At 39.5% G+C, this 13,511-nt stretch overlaps 1 protein-coding gene across 5 annotated transcripts in view; it reads right to left on the minus strand.

Annotated features, from left to right (window-relative positions):
- Positions 1-2,487: 2,487 nt before the first annotated feature.
- The window catches only part of dsx-c73A (doublesex cognate 73A), an 86,028-nt gene continuing 75,004 nt past the window's right edge, over positions 2,488-13,511 (minus strand). For 4 of the 5 annotated variants that reach the window (XM_086975089.1, XM_086975088.1, XM_086975087.1 and 1 more), the window contains 3 exons: positions 6,868-7,107; positions 4,858-5,110; positions 2,488-3,613 (listed from right to left, as the gene is read on the minus strand). In XM_086975089.1, the coding sequence (XP_086831215.1) occupies positions 3,525-3,613; positions 4,858-5,110; positions 6,868-7,107 (582 nt within the window). In that variant the 3' untranslated portion in view covers positions 2,488-3,524. Of the gene's footprint in view, positions 3,614-4,723; positions 4,807-4,857; positions 5,111-6,867; positions 7,108-13,511 lie in introns of all 5 variants that reach the window. The other variant, XM_086975086.1, reaches the window with a different exon arrangement.

Genomic DNA, 13,511 nt, shown 5'->3' on the forward strand with positions numbered 1-13,511 from the left:
GATCTTGGCGTACTTATTTTTAGATAAAGTAAGCCTCGCGCCTCTCCATGTAGTGGAAACATGCCAACAAATGTAATCTATGGGCTAAATAGTTTTTCAAATTGGTTTTATTTCCTCTATATGCACTGGACCCTACATATCTTAAGCCTAGTGTAATTTTTTTCCCTCAAATTGACCCTCATCTCTTCAATAGTCTGTGCTCCATCTAGCCATACCCTAAAATATTCGTCGACAGTCGATCTACGTTTTAAAATGGGTCAGCATTCTATGCACGACTGCTATTTAATAATATCATGAGATTTATCATTTAATAATATTTGGGTTATCAGCAGTGTAAAGCTAAGGGATTGCACTCGATGAAGAATCAGAAGGACTGCGACATACACATTCACGTCAGGCGACAGCCACGTTCAAACAGAGTTTTCAAAGGCCGTCTGGTATCTACGCTCCTTAGTGACTCTTACGTATAAAGCGGGATGTATTTGGAGGTACAAATATAAATTCAGCCGAAACTCCAGTTGTTAAAAATACATCCCTTCGAGATTTGAGGTATGCCTCGCTCTGACATTGCTCTACATGTTCTTAAACGTTTGAGCTACTCATGTTCCTATCTAGTGGCAATAATATGGACATATAAATGTTTGGACCCGAAAAGCCGAGAATTTTGTCCTAACGGGATTTTTTCTGATAAGTGGCAAAGAGATTATAATTTAAAATATTTAAATGATTTGGATCTTTAGAAAATGCAGTTAAGCATATTGAGAATGTATTTATATACGTACGAAATTTTAGAGGTGATATTAAGTAATTAAAATATAGGTAAGCCAAAAAATCGAAAGTCGCTCGAAGTTAACGAACGAGCTTGTAAAATTTTCGAAGTTTGCTGAACGCGTTAAACCTGTGTCAATTCAAGCGAAGTCGACTTCAACATACCTAAATAAAGCCGTATCCGTTCCTGAGGTGTTGTAAGATTTGCGAAAAGAATTACCTCACTGCTGGCACTTAGCTCATGTAACGAAATGTGTACACAGATATGAAGAACAAAATATTCAAAAATATTTTATCGGTAAGTACCTGATGCTTTTTAAAATATTCAGCCTAACACCTATATTTGTCTCTAGAACTTATATAGGAAACGACCATAGTTTATTGCAATTCAGTCTATAAATCGATCCTGCATTAGTATAGGATTTACGAGGGATGTGCGTTCAACACGCAGATATTATTTCGGAATTCAAATTGATATGAATATTTTTCAACGATACTGAGCAGGGATATCGGACATCCGTTCCACTGATGAGTGGCGCCAAAAAATGTAGAAAAAAAAAAAAAGAGAGACGAAGTTCTTATGTTTCCTGCAAAATCGGTTCTGAAAGTATTTTTATTGTATCATATAATTCGACTGACAGCCACTTGGCATGATGTAAGGAAATAGGAGGAGATATTTTTTTTTATAGGTATAGCTTCGATTTTTTAATTTGAAAGTCGAAAAATAATATATATAGCCCGCATTGTATGAGAATACAGTTCTTAATAGCATTATTATTAATACTTAATGAATAAAGTATAGTAAAAATAATATATAGCCCGCATTGCGTGAGAATACAGTTGATGAGAATACCTTATTAATTAAGTATTAATAATAATGCTATTAAGAACTGTATTCTCACGCAATGCGGGCTATATATATTATTTTTCGACTTTCAAATTAAAAAATCGAAGCTATACCTATATAAAAAAATATCTCCTCCTATTTCCTTACATCATGCCAAGTGACTGTCAGTCGAATTATATGATACAATAAAAATACTTTCAGAACCGATTTTGCAGGAAACATAAGAACTTCGTCTCTCTTTTTTTTTTTTTCTACATTTTTTGGCGCCACTCATCAGTGGAACGGATGTCCGATATCCCTGCTCAGTATCGTTGAAAAATATTCATATCAATTTGAATTCCGAAATAATATCTGCGTGTTGAACGCACATCCCTCGTAAATCCTATACTAATAGAGTTCTTAATACTATAGTGTGCTTAACGAAAACGGACGATGATCATGCGGTTTCGACTGTAAAGTGCAAAACGCATAAAATCAATAAAAATGACAGAGATTTTATATGATAATGCATGCATGAGAAAAATACGCACAACAGGATCGGTATCGTCAAGTACTCTTGTGAGGTCATCCATAACACGACCTTCCGGAATCTCTCATTTAGACGAAAAGTTGTCAAGAATAGTATGATAACAGTTAACTTCGCTCACCATCGAAGCAACGTCGAAACTAAGTAGCTATTTTTTTATCGATGTTATAAACTTTCTTTGACACTGTTGTTCTGGAGTAACTCGACTTAACGGTGATAAACTGAAAAAAAAAAAAAGTTGTACACCGTCGTGGAATCTTATCGAAGGACACGATTAAGCAAATTCAGACGCACGTGGTAACGTGGAACGTGTTGAACAAATAAATACACACAGCATTTTCTAAAATATACATCTTTATTCTTATTATAGTCTGTCATTAAGATTACCTGTCATCTGCTGTCTGCGTTTAAACGTGTGTATATATACATAAACATATTCTATTTGTGTTTGTATGTACAAAAGGGGGTAAGGAGCTGATTCGACAAAGAGGTGTAGATTCGAAGTTGGAACACTTCTCTTGGCCAGTCTTCTCTCTGCAGTAGATTCGCCATGTTCGTCTTTTGCCATTCAGTCTACTTTTTCTTCCCTATTTGGCTCAATTATCGATGTTCTCATCGACAATTACCTATGAGTGGTGACTTTATCTCGACTGCACACTTTACCAAATTGTTGCTCTAAAATGTACAACGAATAACACGATCTTCGCTGTGCACTTATACGCACAGCCATTTAACAACACTGTTACCTATAAGATATACGAGAAGGTATATTCTACAAATATAGTACTTCCTGTCCGGCCGTGTTTCTTACGCTCACGCTCCCAAATTACTTCGCTCACTCGCACCATGCGTACAAGATGATGATAATAATAATAACATACGTTTTCTATATAAATAACACAATATCACCTAGTTCCGTCCTAGTCGATTTATGTTGCCAATGGCCTGGTCCACCAATTATTGTGCGCAGGCACAATGTGACCTTCCCTGACTTTGCTATGCCTCCCGACGCCAGCCTAATCGACAAATAGGCAAAGGCCAAAAGTAGCGGCGATTTCTATAACGTAGAGGACTTCGACTAAGATTTGACGACGCTTAAAATAATTTGGGAAACAATCAACAGATTTGGCTTTCTCTTTAATCCTTAACAGAGGACAGTTACTCCTATTATAGCGCTTCGTCCTAACTTTTCCTGCCTCGTCCCATTCGGTCGGTAAACAAAAATAGACGAGTAACAAACGGATGCTAATCTACATTGCTTCATTTGTCGTGCTTTTAAAAGATACGAAACAATACTTCACCTACATTTTTATATAAATGTAAAAATCGGCACAACTCGACTACTTATGCTTGGGATATGGAATCGATACAAGTCCGGCTGATTTAGCTGAAAGGTAACGTGATGTTTGTGAGACCGGACTGACGGGCGAGGTGTAACACACGATCCCAAGGGACGGGCGGTAGATCCTTGTCTGTATTATGGTTTGCAGAGAATGTCACGCCCACGTCCGCATCGTTGTTAAGGGTTTGTAGTCGAATTCAACCAACGAATTGCCGGGAACGAATAAATCAGAAAACAATTGATTATTCAGTACGTTTCGATTATCGATAGAAAAGTAGAAAATAATAGAATTCTTCAGGGCATAACCGGCAGAGTCTCGCTCAGGTACGAATAGGACTAGGACAGCACGTGTACAGCTCAAACATCCTGTTAAAGTGTTTTAGTACAGAAGCTTTAAAAAGTACCATGCGAAATGTATTTATTTAAAATGGTCAAAAAATAAAATCAACAATACTAATTGCCTCTCTTTTCAAGTTGTTAGTTGAATTGGCAATCATACTCACGTATCTGCCTTGGGAAAAACAGACAGGGATAGACAGTAGAAACCTGAACGCTTGTACGGGGGAATCGGTCTTTCTTGCCAAGAATTTCATCACAAAAGGTCTTTGGGAGAATACTGATTGAAACGCAAATTTTAGTATAATTAGCAGCCACGTATTGGACAAAAATGTACTGGCACATATAAAAGCCGTATGTTTTTTGGTTCTGTTCGCTTCCGACTCTCATAAAACCATTTGAGGCCGAGACCTAATTTTGAAAGCGATTGACTGCAATGCTCCTGATCGCCGCCGCCTTGCTGGGGGTTAATATATGTACAGACCGGATTGACTCGATAGCTTTACAGGTTGCCGCCTAACCCTTTGCGAGGCCATTATCAGCATAATCTCATTGAACGTTTTGGAAGGCCCAGCCGCCATGTGAGTAGCACGTATTACGTATATGCAGCCTTTGAGTACGTAGTAAATGATAGGGCATTAGTGAAACATTATAGGTTAAGAAGAACAACATTAACTAGATCGTGATAAGAAATCTTCCATTGGTCTGTAACAGACATTCAATAAAACGGTTTTGGCAAACGATAGCGGAACATTTACCTCGGTGCTGCACGATACTCAGTTTCGTCTAAACGTTTACGAAAAATGGTTATTCTTACCTTCCGCACGCACTTCTAATGTCTCAGTAACTGTCTAATGACATTGTTTTTGGTCGTCGTTCTATCCTAGCGGAATAGGTGCCTCACCTGGTCCTAGCATTTTACGTCAAGCCACGATATCACGAGGTAAAAACAATTGTTGTGCTGAGATGTTACGCAGGATGTAGGTTCTGGAGACGTGGTCAAACATAATCAATGCAACATGAGACATTAGCACTCACCTTTCAGCTGCCGGTTGCCCCGTCGCTGTGAGCACAACATGCCGTATACGCGAATGCCGGGAATATTGGCGTACGGAGGATTGCTATGCTTTATTGGTCCTAGCAGCGATGAACCGCTTGGACAACGGCAAACCACTAGGTAATGCGACTTACCAGTACGCGTCGACTGCAATGCAAGCAGCTGCCAATCTTGGGGCGACTTGCATCGTCGGATCGACATAACGGGCTCGCACACCTTGACGAGGTTGTAGGCCTGAAAACCCGTTCATCGATTCAACGATAAACAAAATGTCAAGTCGGAAAAAGAGCGGAATCATTGCCCACGAAACTGTAAAATATCGTCAAAAAAAGATTGAGCGAGGGAATAATGTTTAAAACATGTAAATGATAAATCTGTACTACTACTATAGCCCTATAATAGAAGGAATTTGTTTATTATCTAGATGACACACTTTTTATTATTTAGAAATGCTAGACAGGTAGTAAGTGTTAATTAGTGGACATTTTCTTAGTTATTGCTGCTACTAAATAAGAGATGATTACCATTCGAATAATCAAAATAATATACATCTAGCATTCAAAACAGCACCCCACAAAAGGGCTTCGTATACAATCATTGGCATTGAAGTCGAATAACAGATTGACTCATGTCACTTGATGGTTGACAAACGCAGATGCAGTACTGGCATTGGCCTGAATCGCACTTATTTTTGAAATAGCGAACGTCCTTTTGAAACCACACTGCGGATGCATGTGGATTATTAATTCTGAACGTAAGCCTACGTGGTACCTCAAATCTGTCGTCTACTATGTAGCGTCATGTTTAATTTTTCTTATTTTTTTTACACTTGAGTTGGGAGCGTAGATACATCTCGTCGTACACATACAGTCTCCAGTTACTGCCCGTAGGTTCGCATCATAATTCACCATGATTTACCTAAATGTCCTATTTCAAGGACGCTACTCAGATGACTACAGACTTCCTTGTATTGAGGAAATTAAGAATGTCCGCAGAGAACACTGACCCTAATTATAGTCGTAGTGGATATGGGGCTCAACACTGAGGGATGACTTTGTCTGAGGTAATTAGGTTGGAAGACATTCCATGGGTACGAAGTAAATAAATGGGTCCTTCGTCGCTACAATGGGCTTTTTCTAAGGTGTTAATGGAGTAGAATCTGAGGTCTGATGGAGTAGATGGACTAGAGAAATCTAGTCCTAGCCGAAGAAAACTACGATCTTCAGAAGCCTCTTACGGAAACACATATATCACATGCAACCTAATTGAAAACCACAAGCGTAAGATTTAATATTTGCAGCTAAGCACAAAGCTTTGAGATTTTGAGGCTGGTTTTTAATTTTCAAAGAAATGTTAGCGCAATCTTCAAGACATTTCATGTTTGATGCTGTCCTCCAAAATTTCATTTGCATGTAAACACAACCTGGAACGGATCGACTATAGATCGGACAGAAAATATCCGACGCAGAATATGCTTTAAATGATAACAGAAGCAACATGGACAAATACCAAACGAAATCTATTATGTTCGATAATTAGACGGGTTTATTATGATATGATGGCTACGTATTGAGTATTACGAATCTGAAACCAATGCCATATGACGAAGCTTGAACCGGTAAACCCTAACTCGGCACCTCGGTTATAGGTTATTGCAGGACTAACAAATTTCAACGAATTAGATTTTCTCGATAGACACAGCTCGGGCCCATCGAATCCACTCGGAAGACAGAGTTCAACAGCACACGTTTCATCCTTGACAGTATAGGTATCCACAGAAATTGTCTGCAAATCCAGTCTCAATAGAGTAATCATTTTCGGGCAGTGCAAGGTCCCAATGGATGCACAAAAATCCTATCTAGCGGCTATTATACTTAAGGGAAATAGTGTACCGTCAACACTTTTCGTATCTGCACGCTGACCATAATCTCGTAATGTGTACACCACATACGTAATATCGGGACGGCGGTGATGACGCTAACGCAACGTACCTTTTTCTTATCGCTAGAAGAGATTAATTTGATGGAGTGTTCATCGACGTAATCAGTTGTTGAACAGGGCTCCTTAAACTGCCCGCTCGAGCACTGACATAGTGGTTGGGTCCGATTAAGCCGGACGTATAGGGCACTGCATACCTGTTGTGCCGCACATTCGGGAAGGGCCCCCCACGCTGTGCTATATGAAAAACGCGATCCATCACTTCGATTTGGCGTTAACGAACCGGTTATTGTCTGTAAATGGCGCGACAAACAGATTGTTAGTAAACCGTGTGTCAATGTGGTATAATTGCTTCATATTTGTTACTCCGGAGCAAAAATTGTATAGAGACAAGATATCAACAATATTTTATTGAGCGTAGCAAATTCGAACCGCGACAGAAAACATATAGTACGAGGAAACATTGTGCACCAAAGCCATTGTAATTCCCTGTTTCGCGCACTTCGCTTCAGGAGGTATACACAAATACCAAATGGTACCTTACAATAATGGATAAAGAAAAACAGCGTGTAGAAGGGAGCTTTTACTTCATTTCTGTATGCTTTGGTCGGCGTAGGGTATGCACTTTCGGCTATTTTCGACGCTCTGTGTGAGTTTGTTCCTCGTATACATTAATGATCACCGGGGCAAGTCGAAGTCACCAAATATCGCACGATGTTAACGAGGTTTCTATGAAAAGCGTTCGCTCCCTAATAGTTGAACATTTTTTATTAGCCGACTTAACCTTCGAATCTAAAATATATACATATATAATACTATTACGGAAACTGTGAGGTGTCATACTGACCACAGTCTTACGTTATCCGTTGAAACGGTATCAGTATCATTTATAGCTGCAGTGTTTCATATATGATGTCAGTAACACTATAACCAAGGAATCCTCTATGGCTGTTTATACTTTGCTGTTTTCTTCATCTCTTTTGACAAGTCCGCCGAGCCACTCGAATTAGACAGGTTATGAGCGGAGGATAAAGCCAACTTCGCTTGCGATGGGCTTGCGTCTATATATATATATATATATATATATATATATATACATACATAATACAAAGGAATAAATGATCAGCTGGTGAAAAAATCACCAACAATTTATCATCAAACTTTTTTTTCAATGGAACTTAAGGGAATCCAGTGTTATTCGGTAGACGGCGAGATGAAAACACAAACAAAATATAAAGGGCGATTGCTACGAACGATGATAAATAGGAGAACAGGGAATATACAATTTATTCTTAAGAAAAGGAATATCAAACTGGCCAGAAGAATAAAAACGCTTGACTAGCGAGCCAATTGTTCCGAATTGTCCCCCGCGAGCCTCTTTTTGACTTCGATCAACATTTGGGACCTAACGGATCTTTTTGTCAGATCTCAGAGTAAAGCAAAGGCACTATATATATATACGCACTACAGGCACTGTATATTAAAACAGGCTGGTATAAATACTTGATATTATGACAAGTGGCTTTGCTAAATGTACATATATAATGCATTTTGATGTCAAGTATTAAATGGTCCACCATTCGCGTAGAATACTGTGGATCCGTCGTGAAACGGCATCATTCCAACTTCAATTAAACTTCGTGCAGTATTTTTTCCCTCGGATTACAGTTTTATCATATTGACGCTACGGTGGCAAAGCTGTCGTTCCAATGCTGTGTCATCGAAGCAGCGCTAAGTTTTAAGGGGTTCTTGCATGCAGATTTTGACCAAATTACAGAGGGATCGTTGAGACAATGCGCTTCAGACATAAGGGGTTAACTGTCCAGAGTGGCTGGACCGACAGCTAAGAAAGGGCAACAGTTTTGTTCATTTCGTTAAAGGAACAATATTAATTTAGAAAACCTTGTGTTTTTGCGTTTCTAACCGCAAGTTGTCAGACAAAAACATTACTCACTCACGTGACACCTTTCAAGTTGGTGCGTTAGAATAAATTCGACTTGGGCATATATGGCTAATTAAAAAAAATCCATAAGGTAGCATAGTTGTACGCTAGATCACACAAGCAAGCACTTCCTTCATTATTGAGCCAAATTAGCAAAGAAAATAAACATTTTATAATCTTTTGCTGCGCTGAAACCGGTACCTAGCCATAAAATAATAGAAAAGATTATATATCTATTATAAATACGAGTAGCGCAGGCGAAGTGCTCCTTCGTCTTGCTAATCCGGCCGCTGTTAGTAATAACGCTTAATGTAAAATGGCTTTTGCTTTCCTATTGGTCCTAACGGGTACTAACTGTCTTTTTTTCTATGGTTCTCAGCAAATCCTGGCTATGTGTGGCTCGCTAAGTCGACGTGAGGCCATCTAGCGAACGTAATGACAATTTACATTACTACACCTTTAAAAACTGCATATTACATAATTGTTGCTGTTTGAACCTGATGTCTTCCGTAGGTCAGCTAGTTAGTTAGATATAACTAACTAGCTGACCTTTCGATTTCAACTTCTACTAACTTCTATCGGCTCCTGTTTAGAGTCGACGCGTTATTCGTAATATTTACATTAAGTCTGGTGACCAGATCAAAGGTCTCTCGGTGGCGCGCAAATTTAAAAAAACTTCGTGCTCTAAAAAACATTGTGCATGTGTGCGGACGGTGTTCCGTGATCTCACTGTTGATTTGGTGACTTGAGTCGCTTCGAAGACATTCACTTACTCCGGGAACAGCCCTCACCGTAGCTGTCATAGAAGCGGCATTTGTTATGCATTCGTGTAGTTGTGGCGACGGGGGCGGCAGCGTCGTTAGTCACTCGCTGCGGCACCACAGTCAACTGCATTACCTTCATTCAATTCCCATAGGATGCATTTGTCTAGCGTAAGTGATGTGCCAGGACCGCTAGCGTCAACAACGCTAAGCTGGCGTTCAATGCAACGCACGACTTCGCTTAATATATATTTAGACTAACAACAGACACATCAGTACAACGATAATTTCGAAAGTAACAGCCGCAACAGTGATAGCTTCTCTCAAAATGTAGCTAACGTCAATGAGAGCTAGCTGAAAAAATGAAAGAGCTTGCGTTTTCTGAAATTTGTCGTTCTCTGCCGTAATACGCCAGTGAACGGGTTCAGCGTTTTTTTTTTTTTTTTTCGCTGCTAGCGGTTAAATCAGCGCGGCATAAAGCTGTCAAGAAGGTAAGCTAAATACACCGTCATGTAGTGGCCACCGGCGATACGGCCGGTTTTCGGGGCAACGTGAATTCCTCGCGCGAGACAGTATTATTGAAGCGCGCGACAATGGAATGCACGAATCAAAAAAATCCTATTCGGAAAAATCCTATCCTAAAAGGACCTATCGCGACTCTGAGTAACTAGTCGCCTAGAGGTAGGTCTGTTAAGCGGAATAAATTTATACACAGAAGCTGCGCAAAGTCACGGTTTACTCTATGTATTTTTCTACTATGATCTCCTACGCTTATTTTTACCATACCTAAATAAGGTGGGCATAATGAAGGTCTAGAAAAGGATAATAAGTTTGCTATGTCTAGCTGGTTGCGGAAAACTTGTTTTGCTGCCGAACATACATTACACGCTTCAAGATTGTGTCCATGCCGCTAATGAAGCATGCTGGACTCCAATGAAGACAAGAACAATAGGATGACAGCTCTTCAATTATACAAGGTTTTCGGCTCGCTCCCCAACTGATACGGTTATATTTAGAAGTTCATTTCCGTTTAGGGCTATACAAACAGTGTCACAATGACACCCGAATTGCCGTACGCCAGTCGCTATCTGCCGATGGCCGGACAGTCTAATATGGATAGATAAATTCGCGTACGCAAGCGAACAGGAGCCATGTTAGTATGCTGCTATCACAGTTAAATTTTTAACTGGAGGATAAATAACATAAACATCACAAAGGTATCACTATGGGCAAATTCAAAATATTTTGTAATACTCTAATTGCGAATTCAACGTACCACAGTCAGTCCTTAGGTTCTACAAAATATGAGTACTGCATAAATAGTATTCAGCAATAAGTCTTACCACATTCATAACCTTCAAACGCCGGTGGTGGTAATAAGTTAGATCATTTCATGCCTCAAAAGCATCTATCACCTATATTATATATGCGGTGTGTATACCACATCTCAAAACGGTTGGCGCAATAACCCTTTGGTGCTACCTGGGTACAAATAGAGTTGGTGGAAGCACACCCAGACTCCCTCCTGTTGAGCAAGCGCACCATATACAACGCATTGAAAAACTATTCTAACAATATAGTGATTTGGCAATCAATAGGCACTTTTGCATAAAACAAACATTGCAACTTTTTTAAAAGTTCTTAGTTTGACAGACAACTATTGTTCCTTTATTGTCGCCAATTATCACTTGATTTATTTGAATCAAATAATTTAAGTACTTTGTAATATCCATTCGAGCACCGTTAGATAAGTTGAAGCGTTACCGTGAAACAGCGAAGGGAACGCAGTCAATTTTGCAGAAGTCGATGATTTAATCTCGGTAAGTGTGCGTTTTAAATGAATTTAATAAGTTACCGTTTCAACTATGAGAAACTTACTAGAATTCTAAAATAACTGGAAACTGCTTAGAGGATCTGCGATGCGTCACATTCATTGTTTCATAGGATAACGTTGCCTACCTGAGAAACCGAAGCAGCTATTATGTCGAAATAATGCATTAGCACTCAGAAGACTACACAGATTAGCACGCAGATTCATGGCCAAATCTTCTTATTGACCTTGTTTGAAGCGACTACATTAGACAATGTCATGGAAGTTCCACGGTGACGCTGGTGCATCCTTCAATGCCCGTTGACTCGTATCTCTGTATCTTTTGTTAGGTAGATCGAGCCCAGAGGAAAGCAGGTAGCAGCCGGAGCAGTGATCGTTATTACCGCCATCTTCTTTCTATTCAGCCATAAAGGCTTCTTTATGTTGATTAGTAAACCATGAGATACTTCGATTGGGAGGATATCCTACAGAGTGCAATATTTCTTGGGTGGGTTGCAAATGGCCTCGAGAATCATTTTCATCGATGAGTGAATCTCAGAAACCCTAATAGAATGGTCCATACACTGACTGATACGTATCCTAAGCTGAAAAAAAACACGCGTCCAGAACCTTTACTATGCTTTCTTTAATTATTTCTTCACTGGCTGTGCGTCTCGAGAATTTTTCTTTTCATTGTTGTTTCCTTTTGTAGTTACTGAAACATACGAGTCAGCTGGCAGCGTACTATAAGAACCTCTGTAATTAAAGAATTAATATAGTTATGTCTGTGCCATACCAACTTTAGACGTTATGGCCCTAAACGTACAAACGGTACGACGAGACTCGGGGTACAGGTACCATTTTTATTTTTCAGCCAATATATAGGCACTATTTAATTTTCTGACCAGATATCGTCTATTGTAGAAGCGAAACTTCTTTCCACAAGAGCCTTATAGTGCTGAATATTAGGCATATGATCGTGTATTACACTTTCAGTGAAGCCAAACGGCGTATAGGTATAGGTTACGCAAAACAAGCGTGCGTGCAAGTGAAGAATGAAGTAGTCATACTTTAGCTGTCTTAAGCCAGCGATTATTCAATTGCAGAATCAGGGATGCTGCCCGAGATACTATTCATATAGAACCTAAATCAAAAAGAAAGTTTCACGGGAGGGGAGATATTTGTATACAAAGTGAAATAAATAGTTTCATTAAATACATTATAGCTTGTTTTCACGGTGGGTAGTTTTAATGAAGGAAATATCGAAACCGCTTGGGACTAGTTTAAAACTCGTGTCCCCTGCACACAAACTGCCGTGGTAACTGACACAAGCGGATGGCGAAAAAAGGACGTCTTTTGTTGCTGCCGTAAACAGTCCGCCACATGCTAGTTTTAACGTTAGCGTTATTGCAAGAGGCGATTGCTAAGTTACACTGTTATAACTATTCATATCGTACTAACTATGTGAGATATTTCGAATTCTCTATCATTCGTTGACATTAGCCTATTTCTGCTGCTGTCGTAACAACGCGAGGTTTGGTGCTTCACCGAGAAGCTTCAGGCTTCGCACCCCTCTTTTGAACTGCTTCCACTTAGGACCATTTCTTGCCTCGTAAGTTTTTTTTTCGGGCTAGAAGGCTTTAAAGCATCGTTGTCCACAGATTGCTAAATCTATTTAGAAAAATGAAAACGAAGCTTAACAACATCACGCGTAGCTGATTTCCCGTTCGTGGAATCGTAGGGTAAGTCGAAGGCGATATGGTACTGATCGACTAGTGCGTCACCTTCGGCTAAATGCTACCATCCTATAGTAATCTTTCAGGCCCAAAAAAAAGTCGTTGTTCAGGCTGTTATTACTGGTGGACCTAGCGTCGATTGTATAATAGCACTAGAAAAGCATACAGATTGGACCGGAAGAATGATTATTCATTCCGAACAGATTTTGAGCTTTTTGGGGATTTGCCGGAGATTTATTAAACCACATTGATATGATAAATCAACTTACTCGATTCCTGTTGAACATGAACGCTGAAAATAACTGGGCGACACAGCCAGTGCTGTCTACCCATAAGCCAATAAACATTTTCGTTTTTTTACATCAGAAATGGGAATGTGCTAGATAACGCTCCGCTACTGCCTCGACCATGAATGCAAAGAAAATTTGTCGTAGTATGTTTTATGACA

The sequence above is a fragment of the Varroa destructor genome, unplaced genomic scaffold, assembly GCF_002443255.2.
Source record: "Varroa destructor unplaced genomic scaffold, Vdes_3.0 BEIS01000007.1, whole genome shotgun sequence".
Taxonomy (NCBI): Eukaryota; Metazoa; Arthropoda; class Arachnida; order Mesostigmata; family Varroidae; genus Varroa; species Varroa destructor.